This window comes from Denticeps clupeoides, chromosome 9 (assembly GCF_900700375.1).
Source record: "Denticeps clupeoides chromosome 9, fDenClu1.1, whole genome shotgun sequence".
In the NCBI taxonomy this organism is placed as follows: Eukaryota; Metazoa; Chordata; class Actinopteri; order Clupeiformes; family Denticipitidae; genus Denticeps; species Denticeps clupeoides.
In genome coordinates this window covers 11,632,396-11,656,830 of record NC_041715.1, presented here as the reverse complement: position 1 = coordinate 11,656,830, position 24,435 = coordinate 11,632,396, and the positions used below count along the sequence as shown (strand labels likewise).

Sequence of the window (24,435 nt, the reverse complement as noted above, 5' to 3'; positions counted from 1 at the left end):
CTGAATCTTTTCCTCTTCATGCTCTAACACGGCCGGCAACAAAAACAGCAGGATTTCCTTGTATGACATAACCCACAGATGATGTCAATGATCCAACGATAAATTTTTTTTTCAGGAAAGCACCTGCAGACTGGATATGCAAGCACAAGTAACATAGGGGGAGGTCATTCTGGCTCAACTACAAAGCGAAAACTGCAGGACTAAGACACAAACCTTTATTGGGGCAGTGGTGGCCTAGCGGTTAAGGAAGCGGCCCCGTAATCAGAAGGTTGCCAGTTCGAATCCTGATCCGCCAAGGTGCCACTGAGCAAAGCACCGTCCCCACAGCCCGCTCACACAGGGTGATGGGTTAAATGCAGAGGACAAATTTCACTGTGTGCACAGTGTGCTGTGTATCACAAGTCACAATCACTTCACTTTCACTTTTTAAACTCAAGATACATGTGGCATCCCTCATGATCGACCATCTGAGACAATATGAAGTGGGTAGTGAGGCACAAACGATGGTCATTTTGGGACGAAGTGATGGGTTTCAATAAATGAAAATGAGCGTGAAGATGGCCGGAAACACACGCAGTACACGGACAAACAACATTAATGCTGAACCTACGGGTGTGGGAGAAACAAACACGTAAAAAGGGTTCTTCAGCCCTACCGAACAGGCATCACCTCTGGGCGATTAGGACCCAGCACACATATGAATGGGTGGCACCTGGTTAATCCAGGACAAGGAAGTGATAAAGCAATTAAATCAAATATGTACTTATGGATCACTATCACGAGCCACTCTGCAGTGTAAATAAAAAAAATGAAGAATGCCAGTCGCTCTTATATGTGGCAAACTAGAACTTTCAAATGACACGCACCTAGATTAGATTAGACTGAGTAGGTGAAAAAGTTCGGAAATGGACCCAAACCGTCCAACTTTTTTTTTTTTTTTACAACTGGCTTCTCTGGTCCTCAGTTTGGTGCCAGAAGCCTGATCTGGAGTGGCGCTATGTGAAAAATGTCGGGCCATCCGAACCATCTCCACCCAAATTCCTGCCCGTGGACCAGCACGTCAAGCTCCGGGTCGTTTTTAAAACGCCGTCATATTTCTCTGGCGTGTGTTAAAACGGGTGGGTGGGTGGGTGGGTGGGGCGGAGGAGAGCAGCGCAGCCTTATAACCGGCCGACGTCCACGCCGCCGCGGAACCTTTCCTGCTGGCGGGAGGAAGGAGGGTCGGAGGAGGAGGAGGAGGAGGAGGAAGAGGAGGAAGAGGAGGCGGAGTCGGTGCGGGGCAGCCGCGGCGCGTCGCTCGGCGGTGGCGGGGGTCTGAAGAGGAGATCTCGACCGGAGGTGATCGTCGTTATTACGGTAGCCGCGACGCGCCGGGCTGCGTGGGGTTCTGTATAATGACACCGGCGATCCGTGGCGTGCGGGATCCGTGGCGTGCGGCTCGCTTTGTTCTGCCGGTGAGGTGTCGGCAGCGTTTTCTGGATCCAGGGACGAGTTACGTGGGAACTTTTGTCAGGTGAACAAAAAAAAAAACTGTGACAGTTCAGGTGTGTGTGTGTGTGTGTGTGTGTGTGTGTAGGGTGTGTTGGAAAGCACGTGACCATGGGAATGACGGGGACATTTGGAGGAGCGCACAGTGCGCGTTTTAATCCATTGTGGGATGTTGAATCTCGAATCCCAAATCCCCACCTAAAAAGAGCGTGTCACTGAGAAAAGGTCACGATCACGCACAAAAGTGTCACTGTAAGCAGTGGCATTTTTCATAGTTATACTGTCACCATACATTTCAGGAAAAGGAGACTTTCTATTTCTGTGGATATATGTCCATTCTGGGGATATTATTTGTGCGAATTTCAACACCAGCACACCATCTTCGACAAGATCAACCAAAGTGCTTTAATTATACAGTTTAACAGTTCGTTTTACATTGTTATATAATTGTATTTATTTTTATAATAAATTGGTGCTTTGATTCCGTGCTGTCCAAGCATATAATGGGATCATTAATAAAATAATCATGAAAGTATCGCATAATATTCAGAACAATTTTCACGCAAGGCACAAGCCCATCAATTAAGAAATAAGTGAGAAAGATAAAGTTGCCGCAGTCTCAAAAGTCTTAAAAAAAACCACGGAAGGAAAATGTAATGTGTGTCAGACACGATCTGGCATCTGAGTCAAGAACACAGGAACCCCCCCCCCCCCCCCCCCCCCCCAACCCCTCCTTCTCATTTTCTGTTTCGTTCCACATGCATTGGCATGCTTAGTCGGCCTTTTTTGTGCCCTGGGATAATCCTGGCTACGGTCGAGCTGAGAATGTGTTTTATTGCGCCTGATAAATAATAACCATGTGAGCCGTGTTCAGATCGGAGCTCTGGAACGGCTCCATCCGCTCTCTCTCCCGTCCAACCGTCATTCCCAGCTGTGAGGCGGAAAAAGTCAGTCTCCAGATGAACTTTAACCCCAGAAAACCCCAGTGCTGGCTTAATGCAGCTCTCTCTCTCTCTCTCTCTCTCTCTCTCTCAGGTTCGCTCTCAGCTCTGCCCTGTTGGACAACATGCCCCGACGTGCCGAGAAGCCGAAGGGGAGGAGGAACAAGAGGACGAGTTAAACAGGTGAGCGGGCATGAGGGAGGAACAGAGAGGGAAGCCCGGTGAGCCGACCACAGCGGCGTGGAATGAGAAGAGGCAGGGAGCAGGCGGCCGGCGAAATGAAAGACAATGGGGAGCATGCTGGGAGAGGCGGGGGAGGAGGGGAAGTAACCGCATGGATCAGCGACTGACTGAAAAGTGAAATCTGCTCTCTCTCTCTCTCTCTCTCTCTTTCTCAGACCGGGAAGTATAGTGATGAGCTGCTATGCTTTTTTGGACAGGAAGCTGTATCTGAACAGCCAAAACCCGCACAACACGCACATGCACTTTCACTTTTCCTCCCCTGTCCTTGCCGGAATGTTGAGAGGACCACCAACTCCAGACATGAAGACGGAACGTCTGGAACCTTGAACTGAGGACGGAGTTAAAGTCTGCGGAGCGTTCAAATATAAACACGGCAAGAGGAAGCTGATTTATAACTCGCCGGCAGCCGAGGGAGACTGGCAGACTGGACCATGCAGCTCCGTCCCTGAGGGCCCGATGAGGGGTCCCAGCCCCAGTCCGCTCAGGAGCCGGCGCTTCCACTGCCGGGAATGGGCCCTGGAGAAGCTGCGGCGCTGCCTGGACGCGCGGCGCGGCGCTCGGGCTCCTGCGGGCGTGCTGGTCACCGGCGGCGCCGGGGCGGGGAAGACGGCTCTCTGCACGGAGGCCGTTTGGCCGCAGTCGGACGGCGGGCGCGGCACGGGGCTGGCGGCGCGGTGCTTGGCGTGGCATTTCTGCCAGAGGGAGGACGAGGGGAGCGTGGCGGCGTGGCGGTTCGTCCTCAACCTCGCGGAGCAGCTGAGGGCGAGCCCCCTCCTGCCGGCCGACTTCCGGCGAGCGCTGGACAGGCCTGAGATCGCGGCCACGCTGGACCCCCTCCACTGCCAGCGGGACCCCGTGGACACCTTCAAAAGGTCTGTACTCTGTCCTCACTAAAAGTGCCACTTTTATATCACCGTTTCGTATCCTGTCCCTCTGTTACACAACCGACCGTCAATTCCAGGCCGATTTCACGCAGCGAGGTGAAGCGAGGCATCTCGGCCCCGGCTTCGGAGCAGGGGTGGCCTAGTGGTTAAGGAAGCGGCCCCTTAATCAGAAGGTTGCTGGTTCGAATCCCGATCTGCCAAGGTGCTGCTGAGGTGCCACTGAGCTAAGCACCGTCCCCACACACTGCTCCCCGGGCGCCTGTCATGGCTGCCCCCTGCTCACTCAGGGTGATGGGTTAAATGCAGAGGACAAATTTCACTGTGTGCACTGAGTGCTGTGCTGCTGTGTATCACATGTGACAATCACTTCACTTTCATTCATTTAGATGGTATTCCGGGGGGGGGGGCCTGGTTAGAGCAGCTGCCGAATGAGCTTGGCTCGTCCTCCTGGCTCGGCGGAGGGATGTGATTCGCGCTGCCTGTCACGGGGGCCATCTGAATGCCTTGTTCTGTTGAAATGACAGGAAAGGCACAATTGTTCTGCTTCCTTGGGTGAAATATATTTATATATATCCCCCCACCAGAGACACACACACACACAATCGGCCCAATAATCCGGCCTTTTCACGGCCTTCTCAATAGGCCCCACTATGAATGAATGAACGAACGAATGAGAGAATGCTATTTATGACATCGTTCCTTGGTGGGGGTCGGGTGGTGGGTCCTTTCGCGATGTCTCCGTTCTCACGTGCGCCACCTACTCCTTCAACACAGAGCCGGTGTCTGTCTCAGTCTGGATCTCTGTCTGCGTTGTGTGTTGTGTGCACAGGCTTCCTGTGTTTGCGCTACGCAAGGCGGTGACCTAAGGACTTCCATTCCACATTGTCCTTGCACGGTGACAAAGAGGCGAGAAAATCTAGCGTGTGTGCTGTACAAATACGAGTCGTAATTGTGAAGAGCGGGGGGAGAGCCCGGTCCGTGCTCTGTAGATGTGGACGTGTTTACAGGCAGGGTTGCCGGCAGGTACAGCCCGTCATTAGCGCGGGGCTTACTTTGAGCTCCCCCCGGGCCCTCTTTGATTTGGGGGTCCGCAGCGGCTGGAGCAAAATGCCGGGCTTTCTGTTTTAACCATTAGCTTGATGCTTACCTGTCGGCGTAAATCACGCGGTACAACTGCGAGCGCTGCAGAGCCGGTTCTTAACCGCTGGTTGTAACTATAGGCCTCCTTCGCCCAGACCAGATAATAATCCATCCAGCGTGGACAGACCTGGCTGTGCCGTCAGCAGCTTCAGCCAATTTACTGACCAACCACCCAATTACAGGTCAACAGGGTTAAGCCTGTGAACTCGTTGTGCACACCACTGTACAATTACAGAGCGTAAGGTCTCGCCTGTCCACGGCAGGACAAGGTTCTGACCACATAGAAACAAGACAGGAAGTCAATTGAAATTTATTGTATCGCTATCTTAAAAGGTGTATTGTTATCTTAGAAGGTGAACGGAAAGGGTGTGTCTCCCTCATAACCCCCTGGCAGGTTTGGGTTGTAGTTTAGTGGGACAGCTCTCCTTGGGGGTGGGGAGCATATGTTTATATAGCAAAAAACCTTCACAGGCTGTGTGAGACTGTATAATTCTATAATGAAAACTGGTCATTTTTGACTCAACTAAATAGTCCAGACTCAGAAACATCTCAGAATCCAAGAAGTTGGTGTAGGGTGAAGTGAAGTGATTGTCATTGTGACACACAGCAGCACAGCACACGGTGCACACAGTGAAATGTGCCCTCTGCATTTAATCATCACCCTGGGTGAGCAGTGGGCAGCCATGACAGGCGCCCGGGGAGCAGTGTGTGGGGACGGTACTTTGCTCAGTGGCACCTCAGTGGCACCTTGGCAGATTGGGATTCGAACCGGCAACCTTCTGATTACAGGGGCTGCTTCCACCACTGGTGCCTTCCTGTACACTAACAAGAGAAAAGCACCACAGGTCATCAAATATCATGCATTTTAAAATTTAAGGGGTAGTAAAAAATATGGTCACTTTAACTGTGTCATCTGAAAGTGCTGAGTTCCTGTTGCAATATAATGCCATCAATTTTCATTTTGGCCCAGGGGGCAAACAAACCAGCAGTTCTCAGGTTGCCAAGGGCTGCAGCAACGTTCCTTCAGCTGAGCCAGAGTGATTCAAAAATCAATTTGGCTGGAATATTATTTTTGTTTCATATCAATGGTGCTGGGTGGGGTTAGAGCACAGAGAAGCTACAGAATGGAGAGAAGTGCTCGGTTTATGAATGAACGCAAGCAGACATTTTTGTGAAATGATGCCAGATATTTCAGACAGAAGTCATTTCAATTCGGTTCATCGGTGGGAAGTCTGGCCGTGGGAACTACAGCGACAGCTGATCCTGATCCTTGTGGGTTGAGGCTTTAAGGGTTCAAGCTGGGGTGAGGCGACACTTCAAAAAGAGCGTCCTTATCGGGAGCTGGTCCGCTGCTAAATGAGCTTTGTGGCTGATAAGAAAGCAGGGCACGCGCGCGGCAAGTGTGCCCAGCCACCTCCCACTCCGGCAAAATGCCGGGAGGCACAGGAAATCCCAGAGCTTCTTTACTTCTGACTCATGCCATCACACCATACCAGCCTCCCCTCAGGGGAGAGAGGGTGGAGGAAAAGGGGGGATCGTGCGAAGGGATGGAGGGAAGGAAGGATGAGAGTGATGCTTGGTTCACAGAGGTGTGTGGTAGGCGGCTAAGCCCCTCAGTGTGTAGAAATTGGTTCTACGCCGTAGCCCGGATTTTCATGCCGTTAAGCTATTCGTTTGAGTTCATGTTTTACAATTCATATCTAGATTCAGCTACGGTTTGATGTTCCCTGTTAAGGGCGTACTTTTTCTATGAGCTAAGACACTAAAATGAGAACACCGCGTACTTTCTTCTTCTGCAGGGCTATATTGGAACCCCTGCTGGATCTCCCTACTCCAGCATGGAGTGTCTATGTTCTGGTGGACTCTCTGGATTCAGGATGCGGAGGGGTCGGGGATGGGGTCAGTGTGGGAGCCGCATCCATGGCTGCCCAGAGTCCCTCCATTACTGAACTCCTGGCCAAGCATGTGAACGTCCTTCCCAGCTGGATCCTACTGGTCTGCTCTGCGCGGCGTCAGAACAAAGCTGTGTGCAAGATGTTCTCAGGTACTTACAATGTGTTGCGAATACCTGTGCACTAACCCAAAGCTTCCCAAAATGAGCACGGTGAAACCAATAAATGTTGTTCACTTTAAATAACAATGTTTAAAATAAATTCCAGAAGAGTTTAGAAGCCAAACACCTGGATGAGGGTGTCAGAGTTGGGGCCTCCAAAAAAGAACTACCACATTGGCCACAGACACTTAAGCCCATGTATTATTTGAGCTTAAGTGTCTGTTTACCATATGTTTTGGCTGATGCAAAACTGGAGTCGTAAAAGTCCTAGATGTTTGTGATCAGCGCATCTTGTGATCAGCACTGGGGGTGCAGGAACACCCCCAGTAATGACTTTGTTTATGCAGCTCTCTTAATTAGAGGCATTACAAATATCGAATGCCCTTTGATGTTCGACCCACAGGAATCTGAGGTTGCCATGATCAACACAAATTGGCTTTTTTGGTTTCTTAGATTGAAGAAAAGTGGGATTTTGTAGAGAGCAGTGCTGCCATAATTGCAGTTGACTAAAGCTGACTGTCTTCCCCATAATCCTTTTTTGGTCCCGTCAGTTCTGTTGTCATCCTGGCAAATCCCTCAACATCAAGCAGCATTTTCTTCACTGCTCGAAAAACCCACGTTTATTATCACATTGTAGGTGGATGGTCAGGAGTCAGAATTATTAGTTTTATTTCAACTTTGTTACAACTGAAGTACTATGTAAAAGTGATCTATGAATCTTTTGGGTTTGCTTTATGGATAATGCAACAACAGCACATATTAGTATGATGGGATTTTTCATGAAGATCTCTCAGTACGTGGAACCAAAAGCCATGCTTCTCTTTATTTTAGTCAACCATATTCTGCTTTCCCAGGGTTCCGAAGGATATGCCTGGACGACTTAAGGAAGCCTCCAGTGGTCCGTGATGTTCAGCAATACATCCTGTGTCGTCTCAACCAGGAGAGCTCTCTACGAAGGCAGTTAACTCCTGAGACTGCCGACATGCTAAATCTCCTGCACATCAAGAGTGGAAGCTGCTTCCTGTTCCTGCAGCGCGTGCTGGACGGGGTCTCTGCTGGTCTGGTGGGTCTGCGGGAGATCCGAGATATTCCAGGAACCCTCAATGGCCTTTACCTGTGGCTATGCCAGCGCCTCTTCCCTAGGAAGCTCTTTGTCCACATCCGACCGCTACTCAATGCCCTTCTCGCCTCACCTCGACCCTTAACCCCACAGCAGCTTTACACTGCTGTCTGGACTCAAGACACTGGCCTCAGCCTGGGGGATTTTAGTACAAGACTTGGAGCTTTGTCCACACTCCTCATTGAGGGACCAAGTGGAAGCAAGCTGTTGTTCCACAGTAGCTTTGCAGAGTGGTTAACAGACGTGAAGTACTGTACGCAGAAGTACCTGTGCAATGTGCGAGAAGGTCACCTTATGCTTGCCATGGCCCTGTCCAGCCGAGCTAAGAGTCTGTCCACAGAGGAGACCTGCCATCTGGGCCATCATCTTCTCAGTTGTGGGGTCCATGCAGACAACCCAGCTCTCCTTGGACTGTGGATGCTATGGAACGGGGTACCGTCTCTTGACAATTACTCCAAAGAAAAGGACAGTCTGGATTGTGGAGGAGACACACGCCAGTCACTTTTCTCCATGTATAATGCCCCTGTGCTAATTCATCAGGATGTCCTGCAGCTCCTGATGAAGAGTGGGGTGTACCCTGCCACTTGTTCTCCTGAAAATGGCCCTAGCATGGGTGTCAATTGCGTAAGGGGCTCTGGAGGTATTGTTCGAAAGGCACTTCAGAGGGAGGACTCGGTCCGAGCACTTCTGGACAGTGGGGTGAATGTCAACTGGACCGAGCCTTCTGATGGACGCACCCTGCTGGCCACAGCAGCTCTTAAAGGGTCAGCAGATATAGCTGCGCTCTTGCTGTGCCATGGAGCTAACTTGCTTCAAAGTGACCATCAGGGCCAAACTCCACTCACTCTGGCAACCAGACAAGGGCATGTGGAGGTACTTCATGTATTGCTAGACTGGGCCCAAGACCACCATGGAACAGAGGCTGCAGTGTTAAGAAGTATGCTGGAGCATGCAGACGGTGAAGGCTGGACTGCGCTCCGCTCCGCGGCCTGGGGAGGACATGTTGATGCAGTCAGGCTTCTCCTTGAGGCAGGGGCTGAAGTAGATGGCTGTGACTCTGAGGGACGAACAGCTCTCCGAGCAGCAGCCTGGGCTGGACATGAGGAGATTTTGCTTACACTCCTAGGTCATGGAGCTCAGGTAAACTTGGCAGACCGCGAGGGTCGCACTCCGCTCATTGCTGCAGCATTCATGGGGCACAAAGAGGCAGTGGCAATCCTTCTAGATGCAGGGGCAGAGGTGGATCTTGCTGACGGGGATGGAAGGACAGCCTTGTCGGTGGCGGCACTCTGTGTCCCCAATGGAGGAAAGGGCTACGGGGATGTTGTCAGCCTTTTGCTGGAATCGGGGGCTAACCCAGCACACAGGGACCATGATGGAATGACTCCATTGCTGCTTGCTGCATATGAGGGCCAAGAGGAGGTGCTGGAGCTTTTGCTAGAGGCTGGAGCCGATGTGGACGAGTGTGCCGGGGCCCAGAATTCCACCATAACCACAGTCACTCCTCTTCTCGCAGCAGCGTCCATGGGTCATCACAGTGTTGTGAACCGCATTCTTTTCTGGGGTGCGGCAGTGGATGTGATTGACAGTGAAGGCCGTACAGCACTATGCCTGGCTGCTGCTCGTGGAAGCCTAGATGTTGTTCGTTCTCTGCTAGATCGTGGCCTTGATGAGAACCACAAGGATGATCTTGGATGGACACCTTTGCATGCAGCCGCTTGTGAGGGCCACCGCAGCGTTTGTGCAGTCCTTACTGAGAAAGGCAGTATGGCCAGGGTTGGAGAAGCTGATGCAGAGGGCAGGACCCCCCTCATCCTGGCTGCACAGGAAGGCCACTGCAGCACAGCTAGGCTCCTTCTGGATCGAAGGTCTCCTATTGATAAGCGGGGCTATGATGGCCATTCAGCACTCAGTGCAGCAGCTCTGCAGAGGCACAGGGAAGTGGTTGAGCTCCTGATGAGACGAGGGGCGGACACAGACGTGCGTGATGCTGAGGGTAGGCCTCTATTGTACTTGCTGGTGTTGGAGGGCCATTTGGATATGGTCAGTCTGCTGATGGAGAAAGGTGGAGTTCCACTTGAGTCACGTGATGCAGAGGGGCGTACTGCCCTCCACGTGGCTGCCTGGCATGGGAATGCAGAAGCAATAAAGCTCCTTCTGGGACATGGCTCTGACCCAAATTCTCAAGACTCAGAGGGTCGATCACCTTTGCACTCTGTAGGTTGGAGGGGCCATGCAGTAGCTGGCCGTATGCTTTTGGAGGCTAGAGGTGTCAATGTTGAACTAGCCTGTCATCAGGGGGCAACAGCTCTGTCAATTGCAGCACAGGAAGGTCACACTGAAATCGTGTCCATATTTCTGGAGAAAGGTGCTGATCCAGACCACGTGGACCGCTACGGACGTACACCTGTCAAAGTAGCAGGGAAAAGGGGACACTTTAACATTGTAAGACTTTTAGAAAGCTATGGAGCTAAGCCCTACCCTGGTCTTTTGCTGCCTCCTCCACCCAGCAGAAATCCTTGTCCTTCTCAGATCTCTAATGTAAAGACCCAGTTCTTTGCCAGCTCTGGTAGTACAGGGGAAGTTGGAGTTGTGGGACAGTCAAAACCAACTGAATCATCTACATCCTCAGCCTCACCCTCAGTCTCCTGCTCCCCATCCTCCACTGCAGACCGCTTTCACTCCATCCCAAGTTCCTCATCCACCTGCCATTCCCTGGCCACGGTGCAGACGGTGCCAGCTGACAGCCTGACATTCACACAGCAGATACAGCAGCACTCTCTGCCTCGTTGCCGCAGTCGACCTTCTACCCTCCCACCATCTGGCTCTAATGCTCCCAGCCTTTATAGTAGCAACCAGAGAAGTCAGGTCAGGACAACGGCTAAAGTCAGTCCTCCCCCTTCTTCTGAACCACTAGTTCCAAATCAACCTACAAACAACCTCCTTGAGTCATTAGACAGCAACTTTACTTTTAAGGCCCAAACACACGTGATAGGTGAGGACTTGGTAAAAAGCCCTCATCAACTTGTAGGAGGGGGGAAATGGAATTCTGTTATGGCCTCCTTAGGGGTTACTCCAGGGCAAGATGCCAGACCCCTGACAAAAAGGGAAAGCCCCCTTTTAGGATACCCACCACCCAATCAGAAGGACACCTGGGACTTGCTTCGGAAAATGCCGTTCTCCCCAACCATTAACCTCTCAGTGACATCCCCAAGTGCCTTAGCAGATGAGTCCATGGTATCCATGACCACTACAGACCCACAGCTGAACCTGAAGCAGGCCATAAAGCTGCAGTTTGAGGGACCAACCAGTGCCGCTTTGTACAAGAGAGAAACACCGCTATGAGGTAATGACTTGAATCTGGTGGTCCCAATAATAATTGGAAAATTAAGCACTACAATCAATATTTCTCATCGCCGTATATCATCAGACTAAATTAAACACATCAATCTTGGTGTTTGACAAGGGCAACATTAGCTGATTCATCAACAGTTTTGTACAAGTAGGTATGAACTGATTTCAACCATGATCTGGATGACTTAGAAACTGCGTTATTCTTTTATGATAAATAATCTTTGGTTTCCTATCTTAAAGGAACAACAAACAGACCAACAAAAAACCACCAGCCAATTGCTTGAAAGATCAATATCAGCATTACACATTGTTTAGTGTATAGTCTTATGACATTACTCTCTGAGACCATCAACAGAACTCACATTAGATTATGTATAATAATATATTAGAAATGTAGAATAACATATGCTGACTAAAACCCAATGAAACTGATAGTGAGGCCTTATTAATCTTGTGAACCCTTCTACAACCAACATAGTGAATTTATTACGTGGGTGTTTAACCTAATAAATTCTTTCTTTTACAAAATCGTAACTACTCTATGCTTTAATCGCTTTTCTCTTCCCACTTTCCTTAGGGGATGTGGCAGTTGAGGACAAGGACATGGATGCTTGTTTTCACCTCTCCTTCTGACGTTGTAGAGCAGAAATGAAGGCTAGGAAAAGGAGGGGGCTGGAAGAGATGAAAGACTGACGCTGTTCACATTCCAGCCCTTTGCCTCACACTGGTCAGCATGGACAACATCAAACACACACACAACACACCACCCATAGACATACATTTTGAGGAACAAATACACTCAGGAACTTGTCCATTGACACACATAGAAACCACAGGAAGAAACACACAAGTCAACGCTCTTTAAACAAAGCCACTGTTTTTGCACTCTGTTTCCCGCTTTCTGTTTATCTCACTCCCTGCTGGCCTTCCTCATGCTAGATTCATTCTCTACCAGTGATCACAGTGTATGAGCTGAACCCAGCACCGGCCACAGTGACCAATACCACAAAGGGCTCCACCTATGAAAAGATTTATGAACCAAGGGTGTGAGCTGGCTTTGAATAGGATTCTCTGCGAATGTTACTTTTACAGCTTTACAGATTTGAAGCATCCATTGTTATGACCACTGCATCCTGAGTTGAAAGCACCTCTCATCTTAGCCATAAAAGCACACATCGACTGAATTGTTTTTGGTATGGACAATAAATAAAGGGAAGGATGAAATGCTAGGAGAGATGTTGGATGTTGAACCAGTGATAGAGTGATGAGAGGGGTGTACCTATTGTACTTTGTAATTTGCTATAATTCACATTGCTTTATGAAAAACATTAAATGGGATTTTAAAATTTGATTTTATTAAAACCATTATGGTGACTACTTAGAAAGTGTTGTATGTGTAATATAATACATGAATATGCATACATGACTATGTTATGTTTTTTGTGATTTGGATGTGCACATAACTGAAAAGGTTTAATCCTGTGGAGTAAACCTTCAGTAAAGTTTACATAAAACAATTATGCCTTTTGAAAGTAAACTAGCTTGTGTGTTTGGTAAAGATCAGAGAGAGGACAATGACCTATGACAAACAGGTTACATACTCTTCATGACTAAGCAGGACACATAAAGGATCTCATCAGTCCACAATAAGACAGATCATCCATACTTTATTTTACTGTGTGTTTTTTATATATACAGACAAAATTGTTGATACCCTTCGGTCAATTAAAGAAAAACTCACAATGGTCACGGAAATAACTTTAATCTGATAAAAGTAATAAGAAATAAAAATTCTATGAATGTTAACCAATGAAAGTCAGGCATTGCTTTTGAACCATACTTCAATGGAATTAAAAAAAAAATGAAATAATGAAACAGACCAGGACAAAAATGATGGTACTCCCTAACTTAATATTTTGTTGGAAAACCTTTTGATGCAATCAGTTCCTGTAACTGTCAATGAGACTTTTGCTTTAATTCCTCTCAGGTATTATTATATACCTTTTTTTGCCCACTCCTCATGCGCAAACTGCTCCTGTTGTTTTATGTTTGAAGGGTGCCTTTTCCAGATGGCATGTTTCAGCTCCTTCCAAAAATACTCGATAGGATTGAAGTCATTGGAATAGTCCAATGTTTTCGTCTTGGCCATTCTTGAGTGTTTTTAGCTGTGTGTTTGGGGTCATTGTCCTGTTGCAAGACCCTTGACCTGCAACTGAGACCTTGATATGCTTAATTTTTTTGTCTGTGAACATAGAGCTGATGTGCCTTGCAAAATTCGATCTATGTCTCATATGTCCATAGAACATTCTCCCATAAGCTTTGTGGCTTGTCAACATGTACTTTGACATATTCCAGTGTGGCTTTTTTATTATTTGTTTTCAACAGTGGTTGTAGTGCACTTTGATTCAAACAACGACAGATAGAGCAATCTGACACTGATGTTCCTTGAGCATGAAGTTCACCTGGGATCTCCTTAGAAGTCTTTCTGGACTATTTTGTTCCCATTCAGATTATCCGTCTCTTTGATTTGTCACCAATTTTCCTCCTGCGGCCACGTCCAGGGAGGTTGGCTACAGTCCCATTTTTTCTGAATAATATGTGCAACTGTAGTCACAGGAACTCCTAGCTGCTTGGAGATGGTCCATTTTTCCGTTCCGTTGAAGCATGGTTGAAAAGCAATGTCTGACTTTGATTGGTTAACATTCACAGAATTTTTATTTATTGTTTTGTCAGATTAAAGTTATTTCTTTGACCACTGTGAGTTTTTCATTGACCGAAGGGTTCCAACAATTTTGTCCATGTCTGTATATATATAAAGGCAGCAGGAATGGAAATGTATTTGCATATATTACAGTTGCAGAAGTACAGTAAGCATTTTAATACATTAAGATGCATTTTATGGCAATCCTACCATGTATGTCTAAGGTTAGGGCTGGGATAGCAAAAATCTGCACAGAATCCACAATGTGCTAAATTCCTTAACTCCACAATTGCAATAAATGGAGTTTAGAGTAGATTGTAGATATGCTTGTGTAAGAATTCCATCTAGACTCATAATAATGTGTTATTATAATGTTATCATAATGTGCTGTGGTATGCTATAATTGACCCTGCTCGCACTCATGCAAAGGCATACATCAAACACACACATTTTATGAGGGGCTTTAAGGGGCTCCCTGTGAAGTGTGTTTTATTGCCTTTTTACAGCCAACAACACACTCCTACAAGTCCCCCTGAGCAAAGTAGTGCACCGAAACACACAGCTCAGCTGCCACCCACACGCTTTACAGGCGCCCAGTCTGCAACACTAACAAGGACAATACAGAATGTAAATGTAAATTTACTTGAAGTAATTATCTGTGTCTGTTGTACCTTAATATGAGGTACAGTTGAGGTACAGTACACACACAGCAGAAATATAGTAGGTTATGACCTAAAGCCCCTAAACCATTAATGACCTTGTTGACTTTTCTTTAAAAAATAACTTAACACTTAATCATCCTCATATAATTTCATTTTCATATAATTTGCAAATATCTATGATCTCTCTCTCTTAGAAGAAAGCTTTTTTTCAGATCCTGTAATCATCAGGGAGTAGACAGCCAGACCAAAGAAAAATTCCTGTATGATATAGGCTAAATTGCTCTATTTGGTAATCAGATTTTTACGAGGTCTCTGGAAAAAAAGTATTTTATTACATTTTATTTTACCATACTGGAATTGCAACACATACCAATTTAAAGGCTTGAGTCACACAAAAAATAAATAATTGCAAGTTTTAATCTACTTCGGGCCTCCATTGTCTCTCCAGAGCAGGAGCCTATTACAGAAGGTCCCAGTTTTAAAGAATTTTCCCTCCCCTTAAGCGCTGCGTGGTGTTGTTGGATAGAGCTCCTGACGAAATGGTTACCACAAGTAAAGAGATTTGTAAAAATAGTGAAGACTGATCTGACTGTAAGATTCTTATTATAATAATTATTTATTTATTCTACAAATTAACCTTGGCATGGGGAATAGATTGTGGGATATAATTTGATGCCGTTTATGTTGAACTTGGGCCTTTACCACCGGCACTTAGTCAGAGCATTTGGCTTGTGGATACTGAATGAATGTCAGCCAGCGACGCCCTTGACTGAAGGAGGCATGTACATGCTGGTACAGGTGAAACTGGTTTCTGTGCCATCACCTGACCCTTAAACAGGCTCCCAGCCCCCGGCTGTGTAAAGCTCATGTGAATTCTGCACATTTTTCTCACGCTTTCATACCTCTGCCAAACAGGGGGAGAGAGAGAGAGAGAGCAGGGACATTTGCCTCAGAAGGCGTGATACAGATGAATCTCTGTTTCGTAAAAGGTCGTTCCTATTTCACTGTTCAATTTTTACATATATTATGTGGCTTTCACAGCCCGAAGATTTAAAAGCTAAATGATCTACTCCTAAAATTCTGTATTTAATGCAAACATGAAATACACACATTGCTTCACTCTGAGAAAGGTATGTACAAAAATAATAATAAAAAAAAGTAATAAAGGAGAATAGAAATTTGCAGCACGTTAGCACTTGAGGGGTTAAAATGAATCCGCATGCCTGCTGTTTATTTCATGTGGGTATAAATTTCCATGAAAATATTTAACAGGTAATCCATCCGTGAAACACGATCTGAGACCTTCTGCACCAAACAGATGTGTATATGAGCATTGGCATAATCCTCATGGCTGCTTTTGAATCATCACTTGTCTAGAAGGTGTCCAAAAGAGCCTAGGCGGTGTCATTCTGATTCTTTTTTCCTTTTCACCCTGTGAGTGGAAGTGAAGCCATAAACCAAGAGTAGAAGGTATGGACAAAATGTTGTGTCACTCAAAAGCAGAATACAGACATGATGATCGGTACTTCTAAAGGTTACAAGGAATGTGTCAGGGCAGTTATAAAACAGTGCCGAACCAACTTGATGCCCCTAGAACATGAAAAATATAAAGAACATCAGTCTTCCTCTGTTACAAAGAGGGTGCACAGGCATTTTAGCACTGTACAGTATCTGTGTGTATCTGAATTAGCACTGCCTCGGTACTGACATCTGTTGGCCAGCTCCAATCCAATATATTCAGATATTCTTCTGGATGAAGTTCTCGAAATTTTCTTTTGTAAGTACTAATCTACCTTACATACAAAAGATACATGAGCTCTTGTTAATGCAGGGACAAAACTACGAAAAGCTCTGTTTTGGAAACAATAATTGTTCACTTAGAAATCAAATTGACTTAACACAGAGTTCTGGTTGGAAAAAAGCCATTTGTTATCATGCCACACAGGAATATAAGAACACCTATGTCTATGTCTGTGTTTGAAGAGAACTGTCTATAGTTTTCCCCCAGGCAATAAACAGTGCAATATTTTCCCAAAGTGCCAACAAAGTGTCAGCAACTAAAAAAAAGTTTCAAAAGTTTTAAAGTGGTCTCAACAAACTCTGGGAAGTATAAAGTCTATTTGAATGATACTTAGAAACATCAGAGATGGAGGGAGCTCTTGATTAATAGTTCTGGCAGCCCTTCATAAAATGCATTATGTCACCAAGAATCTTGTCACTTGTACTGATAGAGCTTTATGCAGTGGTGCATGCTGTCTGACACTACAAGGGAGCCGCTGGGTAACAAGGCCAGGCCACGTGGACTGCTGAGTCCATCAGACACTACGACCCGTCCTATTCCCTGAGCGGGGAAAAGAACCACTCTGTGTCTCTCCGCCCAGTCTGCCACGAGCACTGCCCCATCATGGTCAATGCAGATTCCCCAGGGGCTGGAGAGGACGGGTCCCATGCCCGGGCACACTCCCAGCACTTTCAAAGTGGTCCAGCCTGGGTCCAGCACTTTCACGCAAGGCTCACGCCCAGTCTCACTTCCTCTCTCTGACACTGCTACCAGGCCTGAATGCTGGCAGGCTGCTACCAGGTATGGTCTGTCAAATCCTGTCACCACAGTCCTCTCCAGCCTGGAACCTGTCTTTGGGTCCAACTTGAGAGCAGTCAGCGTGCCCCTTCGAAGATCGGCAACTAGAAACTCCTGTTGTTGTGTCACTGTGACACCTCTGGGGGCCTCCAGTCCATCTGGAGAAGCCCCTCCAACAATGGGACCACCTCCATAAGTTTGCAGCAGGCGGCCGTGCCTGTTAAAAACCAGGAGAGCCCTTTCGGCAGCACAAGTAAGTGCAATTAGACCTTTAGAGTTCACTGCTACGTCAAAGTAGTTCCGACATCGGCGTGACGAGCCTCCGTAGTCGCTTCTAGGAGAATTGACCTGCTGCATGACGTTACCATAACTATCAGTCACCTGCACTCGTGCATTCCCACAATCCACCAGGAACAGCTGACCCTGAGGTGTGGCATGAACTCCACTGGGTAATGTGAGGTCTGAACGACCTGACCCCTGTTTCCCAAACTGCCGGATCAGTCGGGCCTCTTCAGCCACTTCCTCCTCCGCTTCCTCAACAAGAGCCGGGCTGCTCTGTTCCTTCCCGCTTCTACTCCTCTGTGAAGGATCTGGCCACAATCTGTCTAGGTTACGGTAAGATGCGTCCTGTGTGGATTCGTCTATGACAGACATGGAAAGGGAGCGACATACATTGCTTTGACACCCTTTGTGCTGATGGAACGATTGAGGGTTCAAATCCTTGTTTGCTGGACAGGAAAAAGTTCGTCCGACTTCTGCCCGTTTCGAGCCCCTTTCTAAGCCAGTAGAACTAGAAATTGATGACAACTGACTACGGTGGACCCTCCAGGGGCTTGAATTCTCTCTCAAAGCTCCTTGCATGTGGTAATGTCTTTGCTGAGACAGGTCTACTGTAGATCTAGACAGGCGTGCATTATTGTAGACGGATACATTGTTGTCCCTGGAAGAGCTTAAGGTACAACCTGAATCCATGCTGTCTGTCAGCGAAGGACAGAAGCCATCCATCTCTCCGTATGTCCCATGGGCGCAGTCATCAGAGGACAAGCTCAGATGGGAGCAAGGGCGGTCCTGTGAGGAAAGGTCCAGACAACTGTGGCTGGAAAAAGAATCTCTGGGAGAAAGCGGAGCACCAAAATGTATCCCTCTTGGGGAGAGCTGGCGCCTCCTTTCCCTTTCAGGGCTCCAGTTCCGCCGGTTCCACCCATCCCGCTCAAGATGACCTCTCTCAGGGGAAGGAGAGGGCTCTCGATATTTTCTCTCACCTCTAATCGAACATTTCTCCAACTCTCTGTTCCTGCCATTTCCCAAATACCCACCCTCACAGTCCCCATTGGTGAGCAATGCAGGAAAAAGGTCACATTTGCTGCATTCCTCTCTAGCGACAGTCAAGCGCTCTGACTTTTGCAGAAGTGGTTTCACCTCTCCCCCAGACCCCTCTTCACTTTGCACTGACAGTTGGATCTTCCTCACCACCCTCAAGCTCCCACTTCCTAGAGGTGAGGCCAGAGCACGGCTCTGTCTTTTGTCGGTCATGTTCTGAATGTCTTCTACCTTACCTCCACAGTTCTCCCCAGAGGCATGGAGCGCACACATCTGTCCCGCCGGCCCACAACACCCTAAGGAAACATTGAGGCGGTGCTCTTGGACTCTGATCTCCCCAAATGTGATGGGCTTGGACTGAGAGCTGGGCTTGAAGGAGACATGTTGGATAGAAAGTGAGACGTCCCAGGGTTGTAGTACCTCTGCCACACTCATTATCAAGTCACCCTGTTTCTGCTTTTGCTCGGGCTCGTCATCATCTGACTTCCCCACCTCAGATCCTATCATCTGGACCTGCTGACGGAGCACAGTGATTTTTTGGAGCCGCTGCTCCAGCTGGGCTTGGGCGGCCTTTGCTGCCGCCACATTGTCACGCTGCAAAAGCTCAAGCCGCCGCTGCGCGTCTCGCTGGTCCTGCTCCACCCGCTCCACCAGGCGGCGCTCTTCCTGTCGCACCCCCTGCATGGCCCGCAGCAAACCTCTGTTGACGACCTCAGCCTCAACCAACTGCCGGTCCCTCAGCCTCCTCAGCTCAGTCTCGCCACGGGCCAGATCACACAGGGCCTGAGTGGCCCAGCACGGTAACGGTGGCCGAGAAACGGGAAAAGGACTCGAGCTGGGCTCATCAGGCGCCTCGGTGTCTGAGTACGTCAGCGGGCTTTGAGTGGTGATTGGAGAGGTGCTGGGGGAGGTCTTGCTGCTTGTGGAGGAACTGACGAACATCGTTACAGACAGCAGGACTCAGACTTTATGTGGAATGATGGTGGTCTCAGCCTTTGCCGAGGGCCTGTGTAAAGTAAAAAAGAAGTACTATAAATAAGAACACGTTATACGGCGTAATTACTCTGGTCATTTGTGAGATGAATACAGCTATGATTATTCGGATTATTCCACTGACATCTATTTCTTAGAAAATGTAATTCTAAGAACAGATATTTTGTCTGAACCACAATGGATAGTAATTGGTCTTTCTTGATCAGAAATAAAACACACTGTGAATGTGTCTGAAAGGACCATGTATGAAAAAATTCTCGAGATTGCCCAATTTTTTAGAATGGCCCAGTAAGTAGCGTGATCAGGATGCAAATCATTTCTGAATTCGTTTTTTATAAGCCGCGGGCCCCCACACCACGAAACATGCACAGCGCAGACCTCCAAAATGGTCCACAGGCATCCACTTGGATGACGGAGAAGGCGTCTGAAGAAGGAAGTGGCATCCGAACAGACCGACGGGAGCCCTGGAGCACCGAGGTGCGTATGGACTGATGCGCACTTTCTGCTGCGTTGGTTTCATTAGGTGGGACCTTGGCTGTCGAACTCGTTGCTGTTTCACAGCAGCGAGGTGACATTCTGCCGCTGCTTTTTTTTTTTTGCGGCAGCGATTACACCCCTGTCGAATTTTGTTCATGCGAGGCATTTCACTCTACACGAAGGTCAATGTCAGTCTTGGCAGGTGTAGAAAGACGCTAAACATAAATGAGCCAAAAACTGTCCAAATCTATTTGGATACCACTTCCGTGTAAGCTTGTTACAGGTTTATATTCTCATTTGGAATAATTTTTTTAATTTTGCTATTTTTTAAAATGTATTTATGGCTGGGCAGCAGGCTGACGACGATGAGATGAGGGCTAATTGCAAACATCTCAGTTTACACACTCAACTTTCACCAAGTCACTTAAAACAGGAAAGCTCCTGGGTCATACCATCTGCTGACCTCTCCGGTTACAGCTACAGCTTGCCGACTGGTCGCGTTCACTGCTTAATTAGCTACATTACAATTACATTTACAGCATTTACCAGACGCCATTATGCCGAGCAACTTCCAGTCAGTAGTTACAGGGACAGTCCCCCCCCTCATGGAGACACACAGGAAGTCTGTGGGCTAGAACGAGTGACTTTGAGGTCTTTTGGCTCATAGGCTACTACCACCAAATTATTAGTCCACCATTATCTTGACCTTTCTGAATTCAGAGGCGGCCCGCTTCTGCAGTGCCTGTTAGTGCGGAACTAGAACCTGTTTGAGATGCTGCTAGATAAGACAGATCCAAGTGAAACAACATCCAGCATCTGAGAGAGAGAGAGAGAGAGAGAGAGAGAGGGAAACCTGTCTACATATGACAGGAAGGACTCTATTAGAATTTCAAATGCAGAGGGAGGCAGAAGCTGATGGAATAGAGAATGTGTGGGAGGTGAAGTCAGTCTTGAAAGCTTAGGTGTCACAGAGAGAGAGAGAGAGAGAGAGAGAGGAAGTAAGGAAACACACCCCACTCTCTCCCTCACACACACACACACACACACACACACAGTACGAGTGGAAGATCCTCTGTCACTGCTGGTGAAGCTCCAATATTTAATTCATGAACAGGAACAAAGTGACTGAGAAGTCACACAGGCAGACGGGCAGGGAGAAAGAGAGAAAGAAAGATGGGAACCATTTCTTCATTTTTTCAGCCGTTGGTTTCCAAAATGAACTGGAGAGTTTGATAAAAACAAATCTGCCCGGGCCACGTCATGATTAACTTCATGAGGAAGTAGTGAGTGTACTCTATAAAACCGTGAACAAGGTCATAGTGCTGACTCACATTTCCGCAGAGGATCAATCCTTTTTATACTTGTGGTGAAAATTCAAAGTCGCTCCACCTGCCTCCAGGTTGTGGAAAAGCTAAATGCCGAGTCTAATATGTGAAAGTTTTGTTGATTTATTTATTTTTTTACTTCAAGGCCACTGTAGCGTCTCATGGAGAGAGTTTGTGTTATAAAACAAGAGACAGTTGTCCACCTGAGGTTACAGAAATGTTCTGTCTTAAGCCTAAAGTTGAGATAGGAACAGTGTAAAAAGACGATGTATTTTCACAATGGGGTTACAATCGACGTAACCTGGAAAACCTCATATCATCGGGCCCGCCTTGCCAAATCTGGTTGAATTTGCTGTAGCCTGTAACAGCTAAAAAGTCTTTCATTCATCAAATCGCGGTTCAGCGTTAGGCCCTGTGTTGACGTTCTTAACACCATCAGAAATTCTATTTGGATCGGAATTTTTTCCAAGAATCCAGGTCCTAGGCCTAGTAACCATGGTTGTTGAACAGTTAAGACAGGATCTGCACATTTGTGTCTCGTGTAATTTATATATATATAAAAATGCCTGTTAAGTTTTTTTTTTTTTTATCTCAAACAGCTATGACTTTCAATTATTAAAGCATCTTTGAATATTTGCAATGACTGCATTAAATGCCACTTCATATCAATATATGCTGATGATTTAGTGTTTTAACTGTACACTATGGAAAAATAAGTTGTGTTTAAGTCTGAATGTTGAGGTCTTACCTGTGCTCAGAGGTAGTCAGATCATCCTACCAAAATCTTCAGAATGTGTTCACTCGCTCTTCCCTCACTCCACTTCCCTCACAGGAGCTCTTCTCTTTTTTGGATGGTCTGTTAGCTTCTCACTGTTGCTAGGAGACCATCAAGCCAGGTTTTGTAGTTGCCTTTAGTGCCCAGTATAGAAACTGCATCCTTATTTTCTGCCAAAGGCATTTCTTCTATTGGCATTTGTTTGTGCAGTAAAATGCCGGCATGTTCTGCAGTCGGACCTCCAGTGTGCAATGATGAATTGACATCTTGTAATTGTAAAGTGTAAATGAGAAAGTATTCAAGATCCAAGGTCATTAGTGAGTATTCTAATGAATTAAACAGATAGACATGAAATGTGGTTGATTTTATCTAATTAATTAAAATAAATAAACGGCATGACTGTCAGCGACGTGGACTCAGACCTCCAAGGTTGTGAGTTTGAATCCCGTCTTGGAACATGAGTGGGATTGAATGCTCTCGCAATGTTGGCTTGCGTTTCCTCCAGGTTCTCTCATTTCCTCCTGCCATCCAAGGGCATGCACACTAGTGAACTGGCAACTCACGTGCTGGATTGAAAGATTTTCGTCTGGGTGTGTCCTCTGCCACCTCAATCAACTGATGGCCCAGGGACAAAATGTCACGTTTCTCATCGATTATTATGGGCCGCTTCTTTTTGTTGAAGCGCCCATTCACCACTGCCTTTCACGCCTCAAGGACCATACACTCTGGAACGCCAGCAACCTCAGCTGTTTTTTTGTCCTTTCTGACTTTGTCTCTAAACTTCACTTTTCCAGAATCCTTAGTGAAGTGAAGTGGTCGTCACTTGTGATACACAGCAGCACAGCACATGGTGCACACAGTGAAATTTGTCCTCTGCATTTAACCCATCACCCTGAGTGAGCAGTGTCAATGCTCACTGTGTAATGCAACAGTTCTGGATGGCCATGACAATTGATCAAAAACCCAGGAATGTATTAAAATGTATTAAAAGGATTAAATAATTAGCGGTTGTTTGGCAGTTAAAATGAAAATAAAGAAACACTGTGCACAACAGTGTCCTCTGCATTTAACCAATCAGGTAAATTGTGCCCAGGGGAGCAGTGTGAGGGGACGGTACTTTGCTCTGTGGCACCTCGGCAGTTTCCGAGTATGGGTCTGTTTCCTTAATTACTAGGCCACCACCGCCCATTATAATCAGTTAATTCAGTATGCCAAGCATCACAATTTTTTTAAACACAATATTATTTTATGATAGTTCCTTTTATCCTTATAGATATAAAACAGTGGGTGAAAGGAAATCCCCTAACACCATGTTCTTTAAAAACACTGAGTGTCTGCAGTGTGAGTTTGTCTGATCTCAGCACACAAGTACCCATTTTTTCCTTTTCAAAGCTCATATGGGCACTGCAGGTGTTAATGGGAGTGGGGAGGTGAGAGAACTATGCCAACAGGTGCACACTGTTCCAGTTTTAGATGTTTAGCATTGAATGTTGAACTTTGTTATGAATTTAACACACCCACACACACTTTTTAAACACTGGTTTATTAAAAATCTCTCTCCCCCAGTATGACTCAAAAGTTCAGTTAATGGGAAGAACAATTATTTGAGTGACCATTCAGTAAACAAAGCTTTTGAATCTACAGGGCTAATGGCATTTCATCCCAATTTCATTTTTCAGGCAGTAAAAATGGGAAAAAAAAAAAAAAAAAAAAAAAAGAGAAACAAAACAAGAAACAAATGTCCAATATGAGACCCAAAAAGACAGAACACACACAATGCTAGTTAAAACATTTATAAATTAATAAAAACATTCCCTTTTAGTGTTTCATGCCAGGTTATTTCTCCACATTTTCTTCTTTTCTTATTCATTGTAGAAAAATAATTCTGACAACATTCATTATTTTGCATGTGTTCCATAGTCCTACAGATTATTCACTTCATCTCTGGTTTCACGTGCCTCCCCGCCCCGGTGCCTCTTTATACATTATTTACACAGGTTCACTCCTCCTCAGATTGCAGTGGTCATGAAGAAACTTCAGGAGCATGTTTGCATAGATTATCCAAGACTCCCGTCCACAACTTCATTTTCTTGGTATTAAAAAGAAAAGATATGGAGGGGGAAAAAATGACATGCAAACATATATTTTGAACCAATGGCAATAACCAAACCAATATGTTACAGCTATAAAGAAGTTTAAAAAGCACCCTTTACTGTATTCACTTTTTTTGGAGCAACACTTCTTCTTTGGGAGCTTTTCAGAGTACAGGAAGGAAATTTAAAGGCTTAATACAAAAGTGACTCCTGGTCTACATGGAGTGAGGGCATGAGTCTAGAAAACAAAGCAATTTTTTCTCCTATTGTACCATTCCACAAGGTAAT

The 24,435-nt window shown here is 46.6% G+C and overlaps 1 protein-coding gene across 3 annotated transcripts; it reads left to right on the top strand.

Annotated features, from left to right (window-relative positions):
* The first annotated feature begins 1,268 nt into the window (after window positions 1-1,268).
* Window positions 1,269-12,760, top strand: ankrd50l (ankyrin repeat domain 50-like). 3 transcript variants are annotated; one of them, XM_028991869.1, is made up of 6 exons: window positions 1,269-1,338; window positions 2,524-2,612; window positions 2,828-3,544; window positions 6,496-6,740; window positions 7,604-11,215; window positions 11,801-12,760. In XM_028991869.1, the coding sequence occupies exons 3-5, from the start codon at window positions 3,129-3,131 to the stop codon at window positions 11,212-11,214; spliced, it is 4,272 nt and encodes a 1,423-aa protein (XP_028847702.1). In that variant the 5' UTR covers window positions 1,269-1,338; window positions 2,524-2,612; window positions 2,828-3,128; the 3' UTR covers window position 11,215; window positions 11,801-12,760. The 3 variants fall into 3 exon arrangements, with proteins under 3 accessions (XP_028847702.1, XP_028847701.1, XP_028847703.1); XM_028991868.1 differs by having other exon boundaries at window positions 1,275-1,513; XM_028991870.1 differs by lacking the exon at window positions 1,269-1,338 and adding an exon at window positions 1,340-1,356.
* The last annotated feature ends 11,675 nt before the right edge of the window (window positions 12,761-24,435 follow it).

Bases quoted from the DNA above. Each gene is read 5' to 3' on its own strand.
- ankrd50l (XM_028991869.1), top strand. From the start codon at position 3,129: ATGAGGGGTCCCAGCCCCAGTCCGCTCAGGAGCCGGCGCTTCCACTGC. The intron at 3,545-6,495 runs GTCTGTACTCTG...CTTCTTCTGCAG, and splicing joins CCCGTGGACACCTTCAAAAG to GGCTATATTGGAACCCCTGC. The intron at 6,741-7,603 runs GTACTTACAATG...CTGCTTTCCCAG, and splicing joins TGTGTGCAAGATGTTCTCAG to GGTTCCGAAGGATATGCCTG.